This window comes from Equus przewalskii, chromosome 10 (assembly GCF_037783145.1).
Source record: "Equus przewalskii isolate Varuska chromosome 10, EquPr2, whole genome shotgun sequence".
Lineage (NCBI taxonomy): Eukaryota > Metazoa > Chordata > Mammalia > Perissodactyla > Equidae > Equus > Equus przewalskii.
In genome coordinates, this window is record NC_091840.1 from 46,937,912 (window position 1) to 46,965,652 (window position 27,741).

Consider the following 27,741-nt stretch of genomic DNA (forward strand, 5'->3'; position numbering starts at 1 on the left):
AAGGCCTTGCTAAACAGGTCACTGAGATCCCCTTTCCAAGTTCAACAACATACCTTCACTTCATCTCTGTTACTTATTGGACAATTATTTAGTATGTAATTTTAACAGAAAGTTGCATGGTGAAAAAAATGTCTGGGTGAATATCCCAATATTAATATCAATCTATCTACAGGATAATATTATGTAAAAATCCCAAGCTTTACCATCATAGAGAGAAGAGAATTTTCTTTCTGCAAAAGACTCTTCCCAGGGCTCTCTTCATGTCTCTGTTCCTCAGGCTGTAGATGAAGGGGTTCAACATGGGGGTCACCACAGTGTACATCATAGCCATGGCAATCTCCTTAACAGTAGAATTACTACCTGACGGACATAAATAGAGACCAATAACTGTCCCATAGAACAATGACACCACAGAGATGTGGGAACCACAGGTAGAGAAAGCCTTGCTGATGCCCCTCGCAGAAGGGACCTTGAGGATGGAGGAGACAATTTGTGCATAGGACAAGATGATGAGTAGAAATGGGATGACGAGAATGAATCCTCCCATGATAAATATCACCAACTCATTGACTCGGGTGTCAGAGCAGGACAGCTTCAGCAGAGCAGACATATCACAGAAAAAGTGGGGGATCATGTTGTCCCCACAAAAACATAATCTGGCCATGAGCAGGGTGTGTAACATGGCATGGAATGTGGTCAGCACCCAGGACAGCACCACCAGGGAGAGACAGAGCTTGGGGCTCATGATGGTGCTGTAGTGCAGGGGGAAGCAGATGGCCACATAGCGGTCATAGGCCATGGCCACAAGGAGGAAGCTCTCCAGGTCTGCAAAAAACAGGAAGAAGTACATTTGGGTCAGGCAGCCAGCATAGGGAATGGATGGTTCTTGGCTCTGCATGTTCTGCAACAACTTGGGAATGGTCACAGAAGAGAAGCAGATATCAGAGAAGGACAAATTGCTGAGAAACAAATACATGGGTGTGTGAAGGTGGGAATCCAGTCGAATGAGGAAAATTATGAGGAGGTTCCCCAGGATGGTGGTAACATACATGACCAGGAACAGAGCATAGAACAGGTTTTGCTGCTCTGGCTCAATCTGCAGACCCAGGAGGAGGAAGTCTGAGACGACGGTTTGATTTCTTCCTGTCATGATTTGTGTCTAGTATCTTTAGGAGAAAATAACAGTGTCCATTAAAAATCTGAATAAAAATGAACATATTTCTATGATACATGGACTGTTAGTTGTTCCACGGTAATTATTTTCACCTTCATTATCAGTAATAACACTCTCTATAACCAGGAATATAACACATCACTAAATCCAAGCCACTTTTCAGACTTGTTTTCTTCATTTCTCATTAATTAGCAGGTAACGATATTGACTCTTCCCTCCCTTCTAAGACAGTCTCATCTCTTATCTTCTGTGTGATCACACAGGTTCTCCTGATACTTCACTGGCCGCTCATCCTCAGTAACTGTGATTGGTTTGTTCTCTAACATTATCTTATATATTGGTGTTTCCTTGGGCTTTTTCCTAAACACTGTTCTCTTATAATTCTACATATTCAGTCCTGAAAGAGCTCGCCTATTCCTATGGCATCAATTACCATCTAAATCTCATGGGTAAACTTCTATCACCTTTGGAACCATATAATCAATTGCTTAATGATTATCTCCCCATGGAATATCACAAGCATCTTCAGCTCAAAGCATCCCAAGGGAAACTCATGATTTCACCCTGCACTTCTCCGAATCCACTCCTCCAAATGTCCCATATCTCAGTAAAAGAAATCCAGGCTCAAGTCATAAACCTAAGAGTTTTCTTCCATTCCCTCCTTTCTGTCACTACCAACATCCAATCTATTAAGTCCTATAGTTCTGTCATTTAATTCTCTTTCTCGTTCATCCACTCCTATCCCAACTCTCACTACCTTGGGCCAGGCTAACATCATAACTTGTCTGTACTATTGGAACAGCTTCTTAATTTATCTCCTTGCTTCCATGCTCACCCTCATTCAATCTCTTCACCCTGTGGCATTCTAAGATGAAAATCTGATCATCATTCTCCTTAAAGTCTTCATGGATCTTCACAGCTTTTAAGGTAAGGCAAGACTGCTTTCAAGGGCACAAAAGGTGCTTCATAATCTGACCCTTTTCTACCTCCACAGCTTCATCTTGTCCCATAATAACACACACATTCCACTCTCCATCAATGCTAGACTTGAAAGACACAATTTCTTGCCTCCAACCTTTCACACTTGCTGGTCCTCTTGCGTAGTGTGGGGACCTGGAATTGGCCACCCCAAGATATGTCTCTTTGGCATCAGGATTATTTGAGGCTGATTGCTTTTGATAAACTGGGACAGGGAAGGAGGAATGGAACTTGCCCTTTGTTAGGACACATTTACATTTGTAAGGTAAATCTCTATCTGTAAAAGGTGCCTCCCTCTCTGTACCAGGAAGAAGAAAGGAGATGACCTTCTCTCTAAAAACTCTTAATCAATACCAAAGGCAAGGACTTAAATCTGCATTTTATTGTGCTAGTCTGGTAACCTCCTGTAACTGACTTCCCTCCCCCTCCCAACGTTGGCATCTCCTTAAAGATTAAGCATCTTTCTTTAGGCTGGGAACCGATTGCGGCGCTCATCTGTGACACCACCACCGCCCCCACCCCCACCCCCGCCAGCCCGAGGCAACACACCTGCCACCCCGCGGTGTTCACTGGGACAGCAGACCTATCTGTCATTTCCATCGAGTTCTGTGCTGACAGAGCGGCCTCGTGACTATTGTAAAAGGGACATTTCAATCACATGTGAAACACCCTGTTTGCGGGTATATAACCACTATGTGTACCCCACTTCTTCGGTGCCCTTTCTTCCTTCGGGAAGAAAGGCCCCGGGCCATGGTTCCTCATAAAGCTTTGTTTAATTTTCTCTTGCTATTCTGTCTCATGTGAATTTAATTCGTTCTCCAGCTAGACGAACCCCCATTTGGGGAGAGGAAATGTCCTCCTCCCCTACAGTAGCATCTTCTTCCTTCTGCTCCCTCTTCACCTGACTTGCCCCTACTTATCCTTCAGGTATATTACATGTCACTTATTCAGCTAAACCTTCCCTTTTATCCCAGACCAAGTAAGAACACGCTTCTATGTTTCCACAGCATCCTGTGCTTGTCCCATAACACTCAATGCCCAGGAGATTATTTGTTTATAGCTGTCTTTCCTACCAGATTGTAAACTCCATGCAGGAAAGGTTCTGTCTGCCTCATGACTACAGCAGTGCCAGCACCTGGCACAGTACCCGGATGTAGCCGATGTTGCATAAATATTTCCTGGATGTGCTCCAGGCTGAGACACACATTCATCCAACTTTAAATACAGCAAACTCCTGTTAAGTCAGAATATCTACTGCTATCAAATCCTCGCAGAACAAGAACTCATTAGTTTTTGACACTTTATTACAGAATTCCCAGATGTAACCTCAGACTTATGGAAAATACTAGACTACCTCAACCACACTACTCTTTATCCTAAACAGACAACCCAGTATACACAGCTACACTGTCACTTTTTCCTTGTTGATATCCATAGGATTCAGTGATATTACTCCGAAAAAATTAATCTGATGGGGAGGTTTAGTAATTTGGGGAGAAAAGGAAAAAAATAGAGATAATTACTACCCTTGAGACCTTGCTCCAGTTCTTCTCCAGATATTCATACCTCAAAGTGTGCCTCAGGGCTGACTAAGAAAGCTAAGGAGGAGCATTAAGGGATACGGGAAGTTCCTTCTCTAAAGAAACATAACCTAGTTCATCCGCTGGGATTTTCACCCTGCTGATGCTGTTTAATTGAGCCACATTCCTAATTTTCAACATGTTGGCATAATGTGCTGGTGTTGCAGTAGAGAAAAGCATCAAGTGAAGTTTCATATGCCTAATTTCTCAGAATTTTTCTCCTCTGGGAAACTAGTGGGCCTCATCTCTGGTGTCAACGGTCTCATTAGGAATCACAAACCAGAAAGCCGGCACTTGCAGATGCTGCCACTGATCAAGCATATGAGCGTCAGCTGCTCCTATAATGATGCCCTCCCCCTACCCCCCATCTTCACCTGGTGGAATCAGTAGTTCTCAGTCTGGACTGCAAATAAGAATCACAAAGGGCAGTGCTTCTAAAAGTTTAATTTACATGTGAACTACCTAAGGGCCCTGTTAAATGCTGATTTTGATTTAGTAGGTCTGTGTGGTGCCTAAAATTACGCATTTTATAAGCACAGATTTTACATTTGGCGATGCTGGTTTGTGGACCATACTTTGAGCTACACATTTTTAAAATACAGATTACTGCACCCTCCCCCAATAAGTGTAATCAGAATCCCTGAGGAGGGCTAGCCTCTCAAAGCATTTTAAAGTTCTTTGTGTAATTCAAATACATAGTCAAGGGTTAAGAACCTCTACATTAAATGCCTGTCTCACAGAGATGTCTTGTGTTGAAATGATACAATTTTATGAGATTCATTACAAAGTAATATTTATGAATGCTATCCTTAATAAAAAGATTAATACAACTGGTGAACATCAGTCAAAATATTTCTATAATGTGGAAAAATCTTGGAAGGCTGAGAGATGGAGAAGAAGAGGGTTATCATATGTGAAAAACCATCCTGCAGAACATCATACAAACTGGTAATCAAGATCCTCACGTTGGAAGGACCATAAGGGACCAGCTCATTCACCCTCTGCCCAACTTACCCAGTGTGCCTGAGGGTGACTCCAGGAGCCTGACCTGAGATTCTGCTCCCCTTTATTCACTAAGGCATGTGAAGTAACACCCTCTGTTGTTATCACCTGTGTCTGCAACATCCCTTCTCACATCTCCCACCCTACACAACCCTGGGCCAAAGGGGCCCTGGATCCCAGAGGAGTCCGGATCCTGGAGGAACTCATTAAAGAAGAAATAATTACCCAGGACCTCTCTAGGACAAATGCTCTGAGACTCCTGGAGCAGTGATTGATTACAGTCACTGAACACACTTGACTATAGTTTGGGGGAAGATGGGTATGGAGAGCAGCACATGCATGGATGCTTAATCACTGCCTGTTTAGGGAATGGACAGTAGTCCTGTGGGGTTGGAGCCTACATTTTTGAAGATGAAGGAAGATGGTTGGAGAAGCCATAAAAACAAGCAGGGACCAGACTGTGAATATCCTAAAATATCTTAGAATGTGGGAGTTTAGGAGTTATCCTATGGGCAAAAAGAAGCCATCAGAGGTCTTTGAGCAGAGTACCACCATGAAAGGCATATATTTTGGAAAGATTCCCAGGGTGGAATAATCTCACTACAACCCAATTCCCCATAAAAATACCTCAGGGGAGAGAGACACCTGCTGTTAACAAGGATTAAACTACTATGCTCAACCATACGCAGATTTATGGAAAGGATAATAAAAGATAAACTCTCCTACATCAGATTCAACTCTTCCTCAGGCCTACATAGAAAAGAAACCCAGATTTGTATCCCACTGAGGTACGTACAGCTTCTTACCTCTGTAGAAAAACCTTAATAACACCCCGCTACCACCGTCATCTCTAGTACTCTCCCTATGTGTCAGATTACCTCCAGTTTCCAGCTCTTCCTCACCCTGCAATTGATCACAAGGCCATAGCTAACATTTATAATTCTTTCTCCCATTGCTATTCCACATTCCCTTTGTCATCATCTCAGCTCAATGGGGTTCTTTACATTCAACCTTCATTCCTCTGGAGTCTGAATCCTCAGTTTTATCACCTTTATTGGGTTGCTACAGTTTCATTAACTTTTACTAAGTGGTACCCCAAAGAATCTCCTGGATATCAGGCATGGTCATTCCTTTCCTTGTTATGTAGAGAAACTCAATTTTCTATTGGTAATTTGGATTGAATTACTCCAGACAGTATGGTAACTCCTTTGTTTTCCTGTTGGTTCAGTTACATAACCCAAAATGGCCAAGCAGCAGTCTCAGCTTCCAGAGACTAGAACCATTGAAGCAACCCTGGTAGAAGTATTCTTCCCTTGGGAACTGTATCAGACACTTCTTGTGCACCACTCAGATTCTCTCAGACATCATTTTTTTTTTTTTAGATTTTTTTTTCCTTTTTCTCCCCAAAGCCCCTGGTACACAGTTGTATATTCTCTGTTGTGGGTCCTTCTAGCTGTGGCATGTGGGACACCGCCTCAGCATGGCTTGATGAGCAGTGCCATGTCCGCGCTCAGGATTCGAACTGACGAAACACTGGGCCACCTGCAGCAGAGCACGCGAACTTAACCACTCAGCCACGGGGCCAGCCCCTCTCAGACATCATTTTTAATCCAGCCACAGCTGCAGTAACCTGTTCTGCAGACTTCAATCAGCTTTACACAGATACAATCCGACTGCATTATCTCAGGCCTGTTCCACCTGCTTCTTGCATCATGCCGTAGTGTTTCTCTGATTCCATTGAGTGGAATATCATGGGAAGCCAGCCTAACAGTCATACATACACAGCCTGAAAGTGTAGAGGAGTTGTTGACCCATGAGCCAACCCTTAAATAACAGGTGCTTGGAGCTGATGAATATATGCTTCCCCTGTTTTCACTAAGGTAGATGATCCTGTGACTCATTTCATCAAGACTTATTCACTCCTAGCGGTGGCCAACTCAATAAGCCACCCCAGTATTGGCTCTCTCTCTTCTTCTCTCTTTACAACCCTCTGTCACTTTTCCCAATGAGATAATATTCCCAAATTACTAGCAAACAGAACTTTGTCTCAGTCTCTGCTTTTTGGACAACCTAGGCTATAAGAGAAAGTAAGATCTCTAAACCAGCAGAGCCCAAAACTGTGACGGTGGGAAGCAAAAATTCTGTGAATACATTATTTGGCCTAATAACGAGAGAAATAAGTCATGCTACCACCCCTTGATCCCCAGATTCATGAAACCATGGCTATGGGAGAACCAGCACCATATATGGGTTCCTGGTTCAAAGTATACACCGTATTCTACACGAGAGTACACCAATCTTTCCAGATGTGACCTCCCAACCGGCACCACAACTGACTCTTTGATAGACAGTAACTGTAAAGCTAGAAAAGAACTTGCTATCATCCTCCTTTCATGTACCTTCCAAGGGATTCTTCCATCTTGATTGTTTTTTAACCTGGAGACTATCACACCCCTCCACTTACTTGCTTCACAGAGGGGTGAGCAATAGAGTTCTAAAGAATGAGAACAGGGAGAAGATATAGGGAGGAAAAGCAAGAGTTAAGATGAGTTTCAGAAGGACAAGTCTAAGGAAATAAAGAGAGAATTAAATGCATACATATGCATATATAATGTGTATATATATATAAAACAAGAAATGTGCAAGATTTTTATAAACAAATTTATAAAACTTTACTGAAAGACATGAGATCTTAATAAAAAGACATGCCATTTTCCCTAATGGGAAGATTTACTGTTATAAATATGTCTGCTCTCCCCAAAGTAATTTATAAATTTGATGCAATCCTAATCAAAACTCCAACAGGATTTTTTTTAAAAAGACTTTGAGACAATGTCTATAAGAACAGCTAAGAAATCAATCAAAAAGAGCCTTAAAAAGGCCCATGCTTGTATGTTTTATTTTCTAATAAAAATAGTATTTCAAATCAACAGGAAAATAATGTACTTTCCTTTCATCCTGAATAGTAATTCAAGAGATGGCACTGGAATAATTAGCCACCTATTTGAGAAATAAAAATAAAGTTAAACCCCCATGCCTTGCAACCTACACAAAAGTAACTTCCAAATGTATGAAAAGGCTAAATATATTAAATAAGACTACAAAAGAATAAAACACATTAAAAACCTTAGTGTAAAATTTAACTTTATTTTTTCCAGATGCTTCCCAGTGGCCCTAACACCATTTATTGAATACTCTCTGTTCTCCATGATTTCAGATGCTACCTTTATCACTAAGTTCTCTATGTGCTTGAATCATTTTTGTACTTTAAATTCTGTTCTATTGGCCTGTCTATTCACGAACCAGTACCATGTTTGGCATGAATAAATATGCCTTCCTAATATGTGTTAGTTTTAAAATATGTCTGCCATTTCTTTGACACTCTTTTCTTCCAATGGTAGAGCCTAATTCCCCTCTCCCTAAGGGTGGTCCGTTCTTAATGACTCATTTCTAACAAACAAAATGTAGTAGAAGTGGTGCTATGTGACTTCCAAGGCTAGGTTGTTAAAAGGGTAGCTTCCACCTGGCGAACTCACTATTGAATAACTGGCTCTAGGGAAGCTGGCTACCATGTAATGAGAACACTCAAGCAGCCTTTTGGAAAGACCCACATAGTAAGAAACTGAGGCCTCCTACTAACAGCAAGCACTCACTTGCCAGTCATGTGCATGAGCCACCTTGGAAATGGGTCCTCATATGAGACCCTAAGCCAGAGTTTCCCAGCCAAACCACTCCTGAAATCCTGGCCCACTGGAACTGTGAGAGATAATAAACACTTATTGTTGTAACCCACTAACTTGGGGGGTAATTAATTATGCAGCAATAGATAACTAATTTAACATGTTTAAGGCTTTACAATATCCAATAAAACTATCTTCTATTGTTCTTTTTCCGAGTTTTCCTATACTCATTTATATTTTTTGTGAGGACTTTTTAAATTTATTTTATTGCAGTAACATTGGATTATAATATTATATAACTTTCAGATGTACATCATAATATATTTCGAATTCTGTGTAGATTACGTCATGTTCACCACCCAAAGACTAATTATAATCCATCACCACACATGTGCCAAATCACCCCTTTTGCCCTCTCCCCTCCCTGCTTCCCTTTTGGTAACCACCAAACCAATCTCAGTTGCTGTGTGTGTTTGCGTTGTTCTTATCTTCTACTTATGAGTGAGACCATATGGTATTTGACTTTCTCCCTCTGACTTATTTCACTTAGCATTCATTTTTTTATATAACCTTTAGTATCCAGCTTGGCTAATATGTGTGTGTGTGTGTGTGTGTGTGTGTGTGTGTGTATGCATGTCTGTGTATACACACAGAAAGAATTATGTGTTAAAAATTAATTTGAGAAAAATCATTTGTCTTCCTATCCAAGAGAATGATTTATTTTTCCATTTGTCCATCTTCTTTTGTGTCCTTCATTAGTAAAGTTTTGTTCATATACTTCCCACATTTATCATTTAGTCTTGGCTAGTCTTGGATATTTTTCTCTTTTTTTTCTATTTTAAATGGTATCTTTATCCATTTTACACTTTAACGGTTGTAGGTCATATAAATAACATCTACTGATGATTTCTGCATATTAGGTTTTATATTCTAGTACCTTACGAAATCATGTCATTTTTGCAGTAGTTTCTCAGTTGAGTTTCTTAGGTTTTCCCACATACAGTCATCCCTTAGTAGCTGTGGGGGATTGGTTCCAGGACTCCCGCAGATACCAAAATCCATGGATGCTTAAGTCCCTTATATAAAATGGCATAGCATTTACACATAAACTACGCACATACTCCCATACACTTTAAATCATCTCTAGATTACTTCTAATACCTAATACAATGTAAATACTGTATCGTTTAGAGAATACTAACAGGAAAAAAAACCTGTACATGTTCAATACAACCATAGATACAACCATCCTAGGCCTTTCAATCCAAGGATGCAGAACCCACTGATATGGAGGGGCAAGTGTATACAACTATATCATCTGCCAATAGCAATAACTATTATACCTCAAATTTTTCTCTTTTGTCTAATGTATTTTCCGGGTCCCAGAATATTAATTCCATAAATTCAGAGATTCTTTATTTACTTTGTTAACTGCTTTGTCTCCAACACCTGAAACAGTGTTGGCACAGAATATACGCTCACTAAATATTTGAAGTAATTAAATGAACTACACAGACTAGCAGCTCCAGTATCACGCTTAGTAACAATACTGATAGTGAGTACCCTTTTCTGGTTCCTGACTTTAGTGGGAATGTCTCTATACTTCCCCAGTAAGCTTGATGTTTGCCTTTGGGCTGACTCAAATGTATTATTACCTCGTGTTAAATAAGTATGTATCTATTCCTATTACATTGAGCATTTTTATCTGAAACGATTGTTGAATTTTAGCAAATGCACCATTTTTATAAAAACAGTAAAGTTATTTTTCAAAAACTCATTCCACATTTAAAAGGATTTAAATATTTAATTCAACAAATGAAATACAGAAAAACAGTAGCTATAAAACCATGGAGATGGTAATTTAAATAACAACAGAAAAAAGCTTTAAATTATACTATTTAAACTTCCTTTATCACTATTTAAATTTCATTCATTACATTAGTATAATACCTCATCTCAGCATCTACAGTTTTAATAAATGCTTGGAACGTTTTTTGTTCAGAAACAGATGCCGGTCTGACAGAAACACATTTGAAAATATTCTTTTTCTGGTCATAGTTTCCAACACATCTATGAACTCGACCTCTAATCAGTTTTGGAAGTTCACGATCCTGTTTTTTAAAAAACAAATATCAATAAGGTTATTTATTACTTCATCTGAATTTCAATATTTAAAACTAATAATATGATCAACTAAATATGAATCACCACAAAATGCTGCAATTCCCTCAGCTGACTTAAGGCCCCACTGCTGACAAGACCATGATAGCTACGCATATGTGGGTGCCCTGTCACAGAGGAAAGACCTTTACTTGGGTGGGTTTCTTACAAACTAGAAGGGCTTCTGACAGCTGCTTCTTAAAAGACTGAATAATTCTCAATGTAATGGCACATGAATTATTCACTTATAATGAACTGGCAGAGTTCCACTTTCAGTAGACAGCAAACTACATAGTTCAAACCAACTCTCCAGCTAAGAACAACTAGAATAGCTGACTGAAATATTTAAAAGCCTCCTCGCAGACATCAGAGAGATACTAAGGCAGTGAGAAATTACAGAGACCTCATCTGGGAGAGGAAAGGAGTCCAGAAAGGGGCCTGATATTTGGGGATGCTTTCCCCCTGAGGTCTCTGTCAATTATAGTCAAGGCAGTTGAAAGTTTGAGAAACTGAGCAGAGCTTTTGGCTCATAGGGCTGGGAGAAAAAAGTGGAGTCAGAGGCCCCAAAGGAAAAGGGATTCTGGTAACCACCCCCATCCTCACCCCAGGCTTAGAGTTGGGACCCAAAAGGGCTATGCCTTAATGGGACTAGTAAACCAGAAAAAGACCAGCAAGCATCAAATCCTCTCGATCACGAATAAAATTAAAGTATTTTGGGATTGCTTTCACTAAACAGTAATCAAAAGCTCTAACTACAAGGAAAAATATTAGCTAATTTAGCATTAGCCAAAAGGACTATATTAAAGTGAAGAATTTCCTCAAAGGCCACCATTAAGACTGAAAAAGCAAACCACGGAGTATGAGAAAATACTTGCAATGCACATAATGGACAAAGAACTTGTAACCAGAATAGTTTTTTTTAAAAGAACTCCTATAAATCAATAAGAAAAGACAAATAATTCAATAGAAAAAAAGAACAAGCGGCCTGAACGGACTTTATAAAAGATAATATCTAAATGACCAGTAAACATATAAAGTGCTCAACCTCATTAGTCACCAGGAAATTGTAGAGAAATGGGATAGTACTAAACACCCACTAAAACAGCTAAAATTAAAAAGACTGATAGTACTAAGTACTGATAAGAACGAAGAGAAACTACAACTTGCCTACACTGATTCTGAGTGTTTAAAGTGGTACAACACTTTGGAAAATTCTTTGGCAATAACTAGTGTATTAGAACATACACATGCACTATAATGCAGCAATTTTACTTCCACGTATATACCCAACAAAAATGCACGCATAGGCACAACAAGAGACATATACAAGAATGTTCACAGAGCATTATTCACAACAGCAAAAGATCTGGAAACAACTCTGATGCCCACGAACAGAAGAACGGGAAACTAAATTCTGGCATATTCATACAACATTACATTGTACATAGAAATATAAATAAGTGAACTATAGCTACATGCAACAACAGATGAATCTTACAAACATTGGTTGAGTGAAAGAAATCACACATAAAAGAAGACATACCATATGATACTATTTATATAAAGTTCAAAAACAGGCAGAATTAATTTATGATATTAAAAATCAGGATAGTGGTTACTTTTAAGTAGGAGACAGGAGGTAGTGAATGGAAGGAGGCACAAGGATACACAGGGTGACAGTAATGTTCTATGGTGACAGTAACGTTCTATTTGCCAAACTTCATAATGTTCACTTTGTGATACTTCAGACAACTGTATAGTTATGATTTGTGTACCTTTCTGTATATGTTATACTTCAATAAAAAAGTTTTCAAAAAACTTATCAGACCAGGGGAAACAATAAGCATTCAAGATATTATAGAAATTAATAACATGACAACTACTATTTCTTGATCATCTACTATGTAGCAGGCGCTATCCATTTTATCATCCAATCTCCAAAACAACCTTTCAAAGTAGGATTTAGTCTCCCCATTTTACAGATAAAAAAACTGAAGCTCAGGAAGTTTAAGCAGCTTCCTCAAGGTCATAAAGCTACTAAATGATAGCATAAAAACTGGAATCCAAGTCTTATGTCAGAAGTAAGGCCAATTTCAGAATTTTACAAAGTATGTAAGTCTTAAAAGGGCTCCAGCCTCCTTTGTCACTCCCAGCCTTCTCTGTCGCTAAGCCTCTTCCCTATATCCCAGCCCACTCTTTGCCTTCCCTCAACTTCAGAACCACTACCCTTAACCCCATCACTTATTAACTCTACACTCTGGTAATTATAAATACTTGCAGTTTCCTCTACAATCCACGCTCTCTCTTAGCTTTATTTCTTTGCATATGCTGATCTCTCACCTTAGAATGCATTCCTCCCCACTTGTTCCCCTCCCTCAACACTTTGGCTTAATTTATTAGTCCTTAAATACCTACGATAAGATCGGTTACTACATTCTTCAAAAATCTTTCCCTGATCTGCCTCATCCGTCCCATAGACTTCTGTAGCATCCTGCATATACGTCTATCATACCACAGTGTAACAGTGTAACACTTATGTAACCATCTTTCTGAGATTATAAACTGCTAGAAAGGAGGAGCCATTTACCACTTATATTCCACTTTGTATCACTTTCATCTAGCACAACGCCTGCACATAGGAGGCTCTCCATATTAGTTGAACAAATAAACAACTTTAATATCAGAACCAAAATCAAACAAAATGTTGAAAGTACTACTAAACTGTTAACAGAATTTCTACTACAACGGAATTATAGCCTGCATTTGTATGTTTTGTTAGCATAGGCTTTGCAAAGAATAGTCAAACAATACTTAAATACTCACTATTTCATAAAATATACAAGGCAGAGTATTTTTCCCATCTCTCAGAAGAAAAGTCTTTGAATAATATGGCCCAGAGGTAACAGCTGAATCAAGAACAGCTAAGCAACATCAAAATAGGGGGGAAAAATCAGTGCTGGTAAAATGCAAATAAAATTTAACAGAGAAGTTGATATTTAAATAACTACTCCCACATTAACCTCTTATAGTTTTATTTTACAACAATGAAGACATTTTAAGAGGGAAAGATATTTTTGAAACTTTTATACTAAGGAAATTTCTGGCCCTCTCCAACTTAGGAACAGATTAAATGCCAAAATTCATACAGTTGACAATAGTTGGCCATCTGAAGCTTTTTTCTTAGAATACATTCTATAGAGTGGTTAAATCCCCAGACCAGTCTATCACACTCTAGAATAATAAAATATACACATATAACAAATAAGCATCGTGGTCTAATTTTAAAAAAACATTGAATTACAATCAGAAGTCATGCCTTTGAGTCCCAATTCTCCAACTTACTAAATTGAGCAAATTACCTAACTCCTTCCAAATCTGTTTCATCTACAAAATGCAAATAATAATTCATGTTTACCTCAAGGAATTATCATGAAATGAGAGCATTACTCATTCCTTTAATAACCATCCATTTGTTTTTATAAGGTCAGCCTCCATTTCCCCTAATACTAACAGATTTTCCTTTAGGAAACTTCTCCTATGCCATTTTTAGCCATACGATTTGGATGAGATTTGTCCCCACCCCAAGATCCCAGAGTGACATGAGACTGACTTAAACCAATCAGCATATCCCATTCCCCAACTACAGAGCTCAGGGCTTCAGTGATGGGCTTGTTACCCAGCCAGAAATGATGATATGCAAGGGGTCATTTGCTGGTTTTGGGGAAAGAACCACCAGAAGAAACTATCAAAGAATGTGAGAGTGTGGTATAAGGATGTGTGGTATAGAGAACTTTGATAATCATCTTAATACCAAAAGGGAAGAGTCAGAAGTTACTGAAGAGACAATTGCAGCCTCAGGATGAAGCCAACACTGTGACAGGACAGAAAGAGGGTTAAATCTCAAAAACATAATATTGGATGAAAATGTAAGCTGCATATTTTAAAACACATAGAGCAATAAAATATATATAAATTTATGAAACCAGACGTATATAGTAAAATTATAAAAGCCTGGACAGGAAAGATACCACAGTGATTATTTCTAGAGAAGAAGAAAAATGGATGGGAGTGTCAAATATATCTATAATAGAGGTACGCGGATGTTTATTATATTCTCTATACTTTTCTGTATGTTTAGAATATTTCATAATTCAAATTAAATGTTTATTTTATTTAAACTAAGGAAAAATGAGTTTTGAATCTCTACTTCTTACTGGTTTACCTCTTTATTCTAGGTAAAATCAAATTCCAGAAACATTCTGCAAAACTCTCCCTCTTTTAAATATTAATTTAGAAAACAGATTAATTGTAGAGTGTTTACTCACATCAGTAAGGGATTCTTTACAAATGTTTTTTCAAAATATTTAAAATATGATTTAATTTATCTACTGGATTTAGTGTAATATAGTAGAAAGAACACTAGATTGAGAATAAAGAGATGTGGATTCTAGATCCATTTCTACTGCTAACTAGCCAAGTGATTTCACTCAAGTCTATTTTAATTATTTGCCCCATTTCCTCATGTACCTCAAGGGTTGAGTTAGATAGATACTTGTAAGAATCTTCCCAGGTGTAACACTACAAATCAGAAGAACAGTACCACAATTAACCAGATACATTTTAAATCAGACAGACCCAGGACCTGAAAAAGATCCTAATAAACCACAATCTCCTTTTGAAAAATTTTATTTTTCTTTAATATCCCTTATGTATTCCTATTTACATTCAAAAATATTATCCAAATAGTATTAATAAAGTATTTTTGAAGTATTATACCTACCCAATATTTCAAAAAGAAGTACAGTTTTCTGTGCATGTTCACGCCAGTACTTCATGCTTTCAATAACTGCAGATACAATTCTTAAAGAATTATCTTTTTCCTTAAGCTTTAACTGATATAATGTGGTTTCCTTTTGAAAAAAAACATAGCATTAGAAAAACCTTTCATTCTTTTCATCATACTCTTTCACTTTCTATGTAAAGATTCTAGGTCTTTATAATAGGCAAATGTGTAAATGTATAAAAAGAACTAACGAAAATTTTAGTACAGTTACTCTCTAAAATTAAAGTCATCATTAGCACTTTATAGGAGAAGAAATTAGGATGCACCTAGAGACAATCAAGAAGAAAATTATTTATATGGGCATTCATTCATCCATTAGTTCAATCATCGAATATTTTTAAAGTATCAATGTGCCAAGCCCATGATAAACACAAGTGAGTAAAACACAACTCCTTCCGCTAATGTGCTCCCACTCTAGGAGGGAAGCCAGATATACTCATTCACTCATTCCAAAAGTATTTACTGGCAACTACTATGTGCCAAATATATCTACCCTCATAGATTTTGCAGTCTATTGAGAGATTCAGGAAAAAAACAAATAACACATAATAGAATTTCAGGAATTGATATATCCTATACCTAAGAAAAACAGGATAAAAGGATAAAGAAAGACAGAGACTATTATTTCAGATGGGTTGTTGAGTGAGTACTAAGGGAAAGCATATGTAAAGGCCCTGAGATGGGAATGTGTTCGTATTTTGAAAGATCAACTAAGAATACAGTGTGCTAAAATACTAATTGGTGGGAGGGGGCCCTTTGCTTTGTGAAGGGGGTGGTGAAAGTGAAAGAACACTTGCTGGGACACTTTTTTCTGACTACAATTACCCTCCCTCCTCCTCTTCCTCCTTAACCAAAATATGAATGTGTCTCGTTGAGGACTACTTAGATAGTGAGCCACTTTTTGCTAAGATGACTATGTCATATCATTCTAGTGTATAAGGAAACATAAGGTTGAGAACCACTGTGAAATATGCTCTATTAGTCAGATTTCCAGCCAAAAAAAAAAAACAAAAACACCAGAATTTACCCCAGATGGCTTAATGAAAAGACTGCTTACAGGTGTATGGGCAGAACAAACACAGGGTACTTAAGCAGTCAAAGACTAACGATAGTAAGAAATTTCTACCACTCCTAGGCTAAAAGGACAAGGGGAGGAAATGAAACTAACAAGCCTGTGAAAGCTGGGCTCATGGAGGCTGTATCATACAGGGACACAGCTACTGCGTGAGAAACAATATTTAAGCAGGGAGGGAACGGAAAAACCCAACCTCTCCCCCCAGCTTCTGATGTCCTGCCAGTGACTGTCACTGGCTGACCCTTAACAGAAGCCAGCTAAGGGCTGAGATTCCAGCCTTAAGGGATCCCAGGGTGATGCATTAGGTAGGACCATTCAGCCTTCCAGAACACAGAGAGTGGCAGAGCGTAAAGAATCTATTGGGCCAGGAGGAAAGGCAGGCAAGATAGAGAACACCCGGTACACATAAGATATAAAAGACATTTACAAAGAACAATTAGAAGAAGTGGAGAGAGGAAGTAAGGCTGAGGTACAGGGAAGAATATCAACCAAAGCAGAGTTGTATTAGAGAGTATATCACGTTTAGAGAATTGTGAAGAGTTTGAAATGGCTAGTGCACTGGAGAATTAGTAGAATAGAATATGAAGCTGGAAAAGTAAAATAAGACCAGATTATAGAGCAGAGGTCAGCAAACTATGGCCTGTGGTCCAAATCTAACCTGTTGCCTTGTTTTCATACACTTCTACTGGAACACAACCACACCCATTCATTTATGTATTGTCTATGGCTGCTTTCAAGCTACAACAGCAGAGCTGAGTGGTATAGTTGAATAGTTACAAGAGAGACAATATGGCCCATGAAGCCAAAAATATTTACTATCCACCCCTTTACAGAAAAAGTTTGCTGACTGCTGTTACAAGAAACTTAGACTGACACATGAAGAGCTTGGAGAATTTCTGCAAGCCATGATTAACTGTCATCATCTCAATAATTAGAAAACAGTGAAATCCAGAACCCAGTAATACAATCTAAAGCAACTATGGAATAGAATCGCCATTCACCAGCTATCAGAAAATATTTTGGAAACGACCATTCATCTACTCCAATGGAACTGGCTATTTGTGCTGATCAAGTAATACATGCCATGGAATTGATTTCAAATGCTCTTATCGCTGTAACTTTCTAAATACTTATTTATCTCATATTTTAAAATGTAAATATAAAAAATGTAAATAATTTATATTTAAAAGTTTACCTTGAGAGTATTTTCTTCTGGAATATCATCCAACATCTTCTTCTTAACTTGATTTTGCTGAAAATTGGGCTTAAATGCCTGTAATGCACTGTTTTGGTCTAGACCTCTCATTGTGGAGCCTGATTTTCTTGATGAATGTGTTTGTCTGAGTGCTTCAGTTTCTCTTTTGTGAGATAAGTTAGGAGGTTCAGATATTCTTAACTGTTTCTGTTGTTGAGCTCCCAATCTCACTGGACAAGAATTTATCCCATCATTTTCCATTAGGTTTGTTCTTCTACATTGAGGCTTAAAATCATTTCTATCCCAAGTTTTCAAGCCAGTATTTTTGTTGGCATCTCTGTAGCTGTAATAAGTTTTTTGTAAAATTAGTATTAGTTTTTGTTTCTATATACTTTTTCTAATTAAAAGAAAATAATGAAAATTTGCATTTACATGGTAATCTGTGGTTTATAAACTACTTTGTAACTACCGACTAGTCAGAAATTCCAAATACGTCATCACAACAACCCTACAATATATTATACCTCTCTTTCCAGCTGAGGAAACTGAGCCTTAGGGAGGAAGTAACTTGCCCGAAGTCACATAGCAAGTTACTGACAATCCAGAACCCAGAGAACCCCAGTCTCCCCACTCAGAGTCCAGTGCTATAAAGTATATTTTTAAACTATACAAGCCTTCATATGACAGTGGTTGTCTCCAAGTGGTAAGATTCTGAGGACCTCTGCTTACTTCTTTATACATTTATTTTAAAATTTCCTACAAAGTAAAATTTTAAAAAATTAAACTATGGCTTGTTGGTGATTTTAAATCACAAGGAGACTAAATATAAGGAAGGTATATAGCTATTTGATTAGAAATTTTGTACTTTTACTATGTAGCTTAAAAGCCCTACTTATGAATCTGCTGCAGCATTTTACTAACTACATTAATCTAAGTGAGTTGTATCAGCTGATCAGAACACAAGGTTAATAAAATCAAAAGCGTAATTTCTGAGCAGGCTAGTTAAGAGTTCCACAGGAAAAAACTAGCCCAAGTCACAAATTCTTATTTCTGAATAACTTTCCCGAAAATACCACAAGTACCACAAGAAGGCACACAATACAACCCATCCCTTGTTAGGAAAAACCCAAAAAAAGGTCTAGGTTCCCTAGTAACGAGGAACAAATTCAGACTGTATGGAGCCTTAACCTGGTATAATTTGAGGAGTCTTCTTAAGTAAATTAGGTACAAAATCAGCTATGAAAATAATGAGAAATCACAAATAATTACAAAATTTAAAAAGTTGATAAATGCCACAAACATCACAAGACCCAGGAAAAAATATTATTAGGATTATTATTAACTGCCTGATACACCTCTATAAGACTTTTTTCCTACATTGATCACCTCTTCATATGACAGTATTTTTTTTTCGTGTCTTAAAGATTATATTTTTTTTCCTTTTTCTCCCCAAAGCCCCCCAGTACATAGTTGTATATTCTTCGTTGTGGGTCCTTCTAGTTGTGGCATGTGGGACGCTGCCTCAGCGTGGTTTGCTGAGCAGTGCCATGTCCACGCCCAGGATTCAAATCAACGAAACACTGGGCCACCTGCAGCGGAGCACGTGAACTTAACCACTCGGCCACGGGGCCAGCCCCTTTATGGCAGTAATTTTATTTTTCAATAGAGGGAATAGGAATTTTCTCTTTGCTTTCTCATAGCCATGGAAATTCTTTTATTATTCATAGTTTAGGAAACTTTCTTTCAGCTTCACAAGTGCTTATTAGTAACAGCACATCTGCAACTTCCTCCAACATTTTGCTCAAGAGGTGTTCCTAGCCTGGAGACCAGCGCTGGGAGAACTGCAGTCCTTTGATCTTGCGGGGTGTGCCCACACACAAGATGCTGCTTCAGCAGCCGATCCAACTAAGCTCAACATCCCAAGCAGACCGTGAAGCCTCAGTTGTAGTGGCTCCTGAGCAGGGCAGGGAGCAGTGTCTCCCTGAGATTCTTCTCAAGGACAGGCTGTTCTTAGGGCCAGATGGATGTGAAGTTACAGCCTAGATTCTAAATCTAAGCATAGAACCAGTTAAAAGATCTTCAACAGATTTCCAACTACCTACCTATGTTTTCAAATGTTTTCTGCTTCTGGATTTTCTGTTATATTCCAACTGTCTGATATAGATCATCTATTATTTCAAACTGGAATATCCAATTCTGGCTTCCTGTCCAGATTACAATGTTACCTCATTCTCTGACTAATGCCCGTCAGAACGGATTTCCTCCTAGCACCTGCAGCTGGAATTGTGTCTCAAAGAACCACCTCAAACCACTGAATAGGTCCAGCTTCAAGCCCTGGTCCTGAAGAAAGTTTCTGACTGGTCTTGAAGAAACTAGCGTGAGTGATAATGTCAAAACTAATTTTTTAAAAATAAAAATATTGTTTTGATGTATTAACCACTTTATTAAAAGTTTGCCCCTTTTAAAAAAATATAGTATCTTTATCTAATAAAAGTAAGGGTAATATTAACTTCAAAGAGCTGTTGTAAGGATCATTAAGATACTCATGCACTAAACAATGATTGATATACATGTTTGCTGTTGTTTCTCCAATACTTTGTTCTCAAAATTATTTCCTTCAGTAGTTGCCACTTAGCCAAGAATACTAAAATCCAACCTAAAAAATAATCCATGTTGTTTTTCTATCTATTCATTTTTTTCATAATCTTTAGGCATTACACTTAGATCCTCATGGCAATGACCCAGAAATACCCTCACCATCTTCCTTGATGGTCCTCTTCATTTCTTGAGGCCCTACCACTGCAGATGCCCATGGATTTTCCTCTCCATCTTTCTGTCTTATTCCATTCTATTTACCTTGGAGCTGACTGTCTTACTGGGGTAAGACTGAGCATTCTATTTTTAAATATAGCCAACATCAAGATACAGTTATATTCCTGACTCTTTACTATTGCCACTTGGATCATTAATGATCAATAGCAAAATCAACTCATGCTGATAAGTATCAACAGAAATTTCATTATAACATGAAGAATTCTTTGGAAACATAATCACTGCTAAATTTACCTATTTTCAAAGTTTTAACTATCACGTTCTCCTAACTTCTTTTATAAAACATAGCTAATATTGCTGTAGTTAGTTATTAAGTATAGAAATTTCCTAAATGTAATTCTGTCTGAGAAAAGAGGAAGAGATGGAGGAGGAGGGAGGAGAGGAGAGGAAGAGAGGGGAAGGAGAAGAAGGAATAGAAGAAGAAAGAGAAATCGTAAGTAGACTCACCTCCAATCACTCTTGCTCCTTTCAGTATTTGACTGAATAGACGTAGACACAAAATCTTGATTTCTCAGGGGATGAGAAACTGAATGTGGTGCTTGCCTTTCAAGGAAACAAGTCTTATTAAATATTAATAGTTTGTTCCCAAATTGAGAAATGTAAAATATACATAGAAGAATAATATCAGTCAGTAACAGACACACACATTTATTGGTGTATATTTTTCCACATACCCTGTGTTCATTGCTTTCGTTAAAGGAGGCAACTCTGGATTCATAGCGTCCCAGGCCCAATCTCAAAAGATATAAATAGCATAGATAAAAGTAATATAGGTAGCATCTTTTAAAATAATTATTTCATATTTATTTAATTTGGGGAGTTGAAAGCTTGAAGAAGAAAAGAACTTAAAGATATGGATTTATTCTTCAACAGCAGTTTGTGGTGGAACTTTTCACGGCCTGCCTTATTAATTTTTATCTTTCTTCCCCAATGTATTTTAAGCAAAGGTAATAGTTTAATTTGTATCTTTTCCACAATCAATCCTAATGTAGTACCTTATACTTTATAATATGAATTCAGCATAATCAATGTTTCTTAGACTTTTTTGATCCCAACCCACAGCAAGAAATACATCATAACTCAGAACATATATATGCTCGGTGTCCATGCATGTGTGTGTGTGTGTGAGAGAGAGAGACAGAGACAGAGACAGAGACAAAGACAGAGAGAGACAAAGAAAGAGAGAGAGGAGGGAATATAAAATTTCACCATCAATTTTTACCCTTACTATATGTGATATACTGATATTTTCTATTCTATTCTACTCTATTCTCTTCTATTTCTTTTTTTAAAAGACTGGTTGTTTCCCAATGTGACTAATCGATCAAGACAAAAATTTGAAAAACACTGATCTACTCCTATCTCTTACCAATATAAGAACCTTATTATATCTCTGACAGATAGTAATCCCAGTCAGAGCTTGGAGAGTTCAATATTTCAGGAGGATGCACGCTTCCCTCAGGAGTAGCTCAAACTGTTGTTATTTTTCAAGGTTAACATTTATGCTACCTATAAAAATATTTCAAATGGTAGGGAATTTTTTAAATGGCAGAGGATGCCAGATAAATGCCCACTTACGCACATCTATGTGAACTTTTCATTTTTTAACCATAAAAGTGGGAATAATATGAAATTCATACTTCAAATTCCTCAAATATGGAAGAAAACAAAATAATTATAGATTTAGAAGTAGATTAAGGTCTATAGTGGCACACTGGATGGAATTAACAATACAAGTATTGATATATATATATATAACATATAATATATATATAAAGAGACTTTAAAATTTTAGTTGCATATGATCCTATTAAAGATTTTTTAAATGTGCCCCCAAAAATGTAAATGTATATAATCAGCATGAACCAAGTATATTTCAGAATGTCTGTCTGGTTATGCCTTCTTCTGGAAAGAAGCAAAAAGTCAGCAAACATTAAGAGCTCCCAGCACCCACTACCATAGCTAACTGTTTCAGGGATGAGAGGCCTAACTATAAAGCTAAACCAAGATTTTGGTGACCTCACTTAAAAAGACGAGCTGGACCAGAAGACCTCTGCCTCTAGAATTTGAATCAAGAGATCCAGAGGGGAGTCAACAATGGACTCTGAGAACTAGGACTAAAAGGTTATGTTAACTCCCAGCAAGGGCAAGTTAGTTCATGTGCTAGCTGAAGCTATAAGAAGCCAACTGGATGAGAGAATAAAGAGCCAAGGAACAAAGACAGGCAAAAATGGTACAAGAAGAGAAAAAAGACTAGGGCGAAGCACCAGAAATTCCCGGGCTTGTACCTCCTAAGGTCTGTTTTCTTCCATTTTTCCTGTGTTCCCGTGCACACTTATCCCTATTCCTGAGGCAACCTGAGTTTCCATATTCTTTACCACCAAATATGTAAGTCACAATATACATTGTGTGTCTTGAAAAAGAAAAAAAAATCTTTACAACGTACATTACTACTTCATTAGAACAAAGCCCCCAGATCTAAGATACTCCATTTAAATGCTAAGCCACCCTTGTAGACAAGGAAACTCAAACTACTGTACTGGAATGTTCAGAAAGAGCCAAGTAATCCCTATATTTGGAGAGTGGAAAGAATTTTTTAAAAAAAAAGCTTTCTATTTCCATCATAATAAAATAGAAATGGTAATTTGCTATAATCCTAGTTCTTATTCTCTGAAAATTTTCACCTTATTTTCTTACCTGTTGGTAAAGGAGGGAAATCATAACTGTCAGAAGCAGTACTGATACCTGGATCATTTTTAAGTGGATTGGAGGTTAATGGCTGTCTATTCCGTTTTTTCTGATTGAACAACGGTACAGGCAAACAGCCTAAAGTGAACGTGCCAATAAATTAGTACATAATAGGTAAATGGATCTAATTATAGAATAATTACTAGCACATAATAATATACAACTTGTCTACTTCTATATGTCAATTTTATATTTATTATAGATATATTTTTATATCTTTGGATTGATTGTTATATTCTCTTTTTAAGATCCTGGATAGCCTCATTTGTCTCTCTAAAAACACCTCCTTGTTCTACGTTAACATTGCCTTAATTCCTCATTTGAAAGTAATTCCCATCTTCTCCCTCACCTCCCAACTCTTTCCAAATCCACTTTTTGTTTTCCTCATTCCCCTCCTGTGCTTGCCTATTACCTTATCAATTGGAGAAGACCCTTCAAGTACAATAGAGGTGAGAGAGAACCAAACTTTGACCCATGCTTTCCAAAACCCCAACCACTCTTTGGACTATGGTAGCATACCCTTTAAGGCCACAGTTTTCAAACTTTAGCTAGACTAAATTTATCTGGAATTGTGCTTAACATGCTAGTTCCTAGACCCTACTCTCACAAATTTTATTTCAATAGATTTGGTTTAAAAGCCAAAACTCTGCAATTTTTGGGGGGGAGGGGGTGCTGGTTGGTAAGGAAGATTGGCCCTGAGCTAACATCTGTTGCCAATCTTCTTTTTTTTGCTTGAGGAAGATTGACGCTGAGCTAACACCTGTAACAATCTTCCTCTACTTTGTATGTGGGATGCTGCCACAACATGGCTTGATGAGCAGTGTGTGTAGGTCCACACCCAGGCTGGACGTGCAAACCCCGGGCTGCCAAAGCAGAGCGCACAAACTTAACCACATGCCACCAGGCCAGTCTCCAAAACTCTGCAGGTTTAACAAGTACTCCTCATGTCTGTAATGCATATTTTCTGTGGATCATTCTGAGAATGCCTTAGAGTGATAATATCCAATGCAAATGCGAATAAAAACTACCTCCAAACCCTCCAGATGGGAGATCTTGGATCTCAAGTCAAACCAAAAGTCAGAATTTATAAACACTAAAACTAGAAGGGATCTCAAAGGAAAAAGAAGTCCAAAATGCTTGCACATTGCCACAGTGGAAGAACCTAGATAGGACCCAGGCTTCCTAAATCTCAGTTCAGACATCTTGCCACCATACCATACTCTAGGTGGTCCATCAACACTTGTACTACGGGAGAACATACACTCTGTGAAAACTCTCTGATGAAAGTCTGGGAAAATGATGTGTGCTCTGGAGTCAGACTGCCTGGGTTTTAATTACAACTTCAAAGTACGTTTGAATTACAACTTCTAAGCATAAACTTGGGCAAATTCCTTAAACTTGTTGTGCCAAAATGACATATACTGAGAGACAGGATAATATAGTGATTAGGAGCATGGACCCTTGAGCCAGATTCCTAGGTTCAAATACTGGTTCTGCCACTTCATAAGTTACTTATTTAACCTCTTTATGTCGCAGTTTCCCATTTGGAAAACAGGAACAGTAATACAGTCAAGCACCGCATGATGACATTTTGGTCAACAACGGGCTGCATATACGACAGTGGTCCCACAAGATTAGGACCATATAGCCCAGGTGTGTAGTAGGCTAGACCATCTAGGTTAGTGTAAGTACACTCTAGGATGTTTGCATGATGACAAAATCGCCTAACAACACATTCCTCAGAATGTATCCCCATCCTTAAGCAACGTATGACTGTAATAATACCTATCTCAGAGGGTTGGTGTAAGGATTAAATAAATTAATGCATATAATTAAATGTCTAGAATGCAGCACATCCACCACAAATGATAGCTATTACCATCTTCATTGTCATTCTCATCATTCCCCTGGTTCTCTTACTCTTGCCCTCTGTCCTTTAACTAACAAATTAGGAAAGCAGGGGAAATGGCAGGGGAAGCGGTTAGGGAGACAGAAGTGATTCTGGAATTTTTTTTTTTTTTTTGGTGTGTGCGCGTGAGGAAGATACACCCTGAGCTAACATCTGTGCCAATCTTCCTCTATTTTATGTGGGATGCTGCTATAGCGTGGCTTGACGGGTGATGCTAGATCCATACCGGGATCTGAACCCACGAACCCTGGACCTCTAAAGCAGAGCATGTGAACTTAACCACTATGCAACCAGGCCAGCCCCTGGAGATATTTTAAATAAGTCAGTCACAAGTACAAATACAAATATATCTATTTCTTTGTTTTCAGCTTAAAAGCACAGAACAAGTACATAGGGTTTGCAGAGTAAATCCAGCAAAGTGTGATTTTACTCTTACCTCTACACCAAATGTTTTGCCTTAAGTAAGTTATTTTATTTCCTTGGACCTAAAAAGTAAAGAGGCTAGACTACATGTGCAGTCTTTTTAAAAGTTCCTTCCAAAATGTTCCATCTAAAAACTACAGAGGCTTTACATGGTATTTACAAAATATAGAAAAATTTAAACGTTGTTCCATACCTGCTGTACTTCGAGTTGAACTTTCATTTAGGTTTCTCTTCATTTCCTTCACTATCAAAGACTGTCACTTTTTCTTACACGCTCCCAATTTACAACATGAAGTTGTCTGGCTAAACCTTCAAAGAAAGAAACGTGAGACTCACAGTCTATCAACAGCAAAATCTAATTCTTAACCTGGTATCCACCGGATTCATGGTTCAAAACCTGATCATGCAAACACTTCATGGAGTCCTTTGCTTTCTGAGGAAGAATTCACAACATAACCCATCTTTGCAACTCTGTTCGAAATAAGTGAGGACTAAGGTGGCTACCACGCTGCTTCCTAAACACGTGCGGATTTTCACGCGGTCTATGTCATTTATTTCAGAATCAAGGAGCCACAACGAGAATAATTCTGAACCAGATCCATAAAGAGGGAAACGGACGACGACACCGGCAATCCTACATGCCTGCAAGGCCAGGGGGGAGACACGGCGGAACCGGCCATGTGACAACACGCTCGGCGCCTCACTTTAAAACACTGTGCCTGCCGATCCCTTAACATCCAGAATAATCGGAATCACAAGTTTCCACTCAGTTTCTACAGCTTCAACAGGTAAAACAAGTTTTTTCTGTACAACCGAATTGCTGTTGCAAATTTTTCCCTGTTTATTTTGCCTCCTAATCTATTTCAATCCCAAGTGAATTCAACAAACACCTGTGGCGTGAAAACGCAAGAAACAAACCTAAACGAGACCATTTCTGCTCCCAAGTTCACTACCCAGCGAGGCGGGCAGACACGAACGCAACTAAGTATGAATGCAGATCATACTGAGGTGAATATTAATTTCCAAAATCGCTTATGGAATGGCACAGGGGAAACATAAGGGCAGGGACGGCCTCTGCCTTGTTTCCCTATCGTGGGCTTGAAGCTGGAGACAGCAGGCCCTTCTCGAAAACGCTCCTGACGCCATTTCAGGAACCGAAACAGACGTGACGCAACTTCTCAGCACAGAAATAGCAACGCAACTCGCTGCCTAAACCCAGAGGGGGCCTCGGCGGCCGTTACGTTTCCGGGGATCAAGCAAACAAAATAAACACAAGTGTAACATCCCCCCTGGCCCGCTGAGCCTGCGGCCGGGACTCTGAGTGCACCCCACCCCAGCTTCCAATTAGACTTGAATGGCCACAGAGCCCGTTGCCTCACACGGAGGCCCGGAGGCCCATTTCGGCCCCTCGCTGGAGGGGGGCAGGGGCTCCAGTCAGAGCTCATGTCTCTTCCAACCATCCCTCCTGACCCAGAGACGGGGGGGGGGGGGGGGGGCAGTTCAGTAACTAAAAACAACAGCCTTTCCCTTCTTGACCCACCTGCCGACACGACACGCAACTTTAACCCTTAGGCTCCCTCGACTCGCTCAACCGTCGCCGCTGCGACAGCCCAGTCAGCTACCGCCGCCTCCCCACCTCCGGAAAAGCGCGGGAAGTCGAGCGTGCGCATGCGCGCCTGCCCAGCCAGCCCACCGCGCAAGCGCAGGGGCCACGGCCTTGGGGCTTGGGCTCAGTGACAGAAAGAGGTGCGGCAGCTCTCGCAGGGACGCTGACGTGAACGTGCTTCCCCTCGCGTTCTCGCGCTCTGAGGGACGCGGTGCGGGGATGGTCTACCTCCTTAGAGCTTTGCCCAGGGAGGGACCGGCCTGTGCTAGTGGCCGGTGAGGCGGTGGCAGCTCTGCTGGGCAGCCGGCCTCTGCCCAAGTTTCGTCGGCCAGCTGTGCCCGGGCTGGTCGCCCAGCCCTCTCCCCACGCCCGCGGTCACTTCTCAGCTTCTAGGCAGGAGTTTATGAGAGGCCGCCGGCGCCACGGAGGGTGCCTGGAAGAGAAGGACCCAAGGGCCGCAGGGCTGAAAACCGGGTCCTAGGGGTCCAGCTGAGTTTCTGAGGGTCCCCAGGAGGCTGGTGGGAGAGCCGAGGCCG

At 39.1% G+C, this 27,741-nt stretch overlaps 2 protein-coding genes across 2 annotated transcripts; both read right to left on the minus strand.

The window, feature by feature from the left end:
- Positions 1-205: 205 nt before the first annotated feature.
- Positions 206-1,150, minus strand: LOC103562934 (olfactory receptor-like protein DTMT). Its single transcript, XM_008538106.2, has one exon. It carries the CDS (start codon positions 1,148-1,150, stop codon positions 206-208), a length of 945 nt encoding a protein of 314 aa, XP_008536328.2.
- Positions 1,151-10,133: 8,983 nt separating this feature from the next.
- On the minus strand, positions 10,134-27,337 carry SPATA22 (spermatogenesis associated 22). The gene is made up of 9 exons (XM_070560878.1): positions 27,160-27,337; positions 25,793-25,908; positions 23,217-23,345; positions 21,194-21,254; positions 20,967-21,062; positions 17,688-18,030; positions 15,355-15,484; positions 13,398-13,495; positions 10,134-10,525 (listed from the first exon to the last, which is right to left on the minus strand). Exons 2-9 carry the CDS (start codon positions 25,833-25,835, stop codon positions 10,334-10,336), a joined length of 1,092 nt encoding a protein of 363 aa, XP_070416979.1. The 5' UTR covers positions 25,836-25,908; positions 27,160-27,337; the 3' UTR covers positions 10,134-10,333.
- Between the last annotated feature and the right edge of the window lie 404 nt (positions 27,338-27,741).

Bases quoted from the DNA above. Each gene is read 5' to 3' on its own strand.
- LOC103562934 (XM_008538106.2), bottom strand. From the start codon at position 1,150: ATGACAGGAAGAAATCAAACCGTCGTCTCAGACTTCCTCCTCCTGGGT.
- SPATA22 (XM_070560878.1), bottom strand. From the start codon at position 25,835: ATGAAGAGAAACCTAAATGAAAGTTCAACTCGAAGTACAGCAG. The intron at 23,346-25,792 runs GTATGGAACAAC...CGTTCACTTTAG, and splicing joins TTCAACTCGAAGTACAGCAG to GCTGTTTGCCTGTACCGTTG. The intron at 21,063-21,193 runs GTATGTGGAAAA...TTTCCTTGAAAG, and splicing joins ACGAAAGCAATGAACACAGG to GCAAGCACCACATTCAGTTT.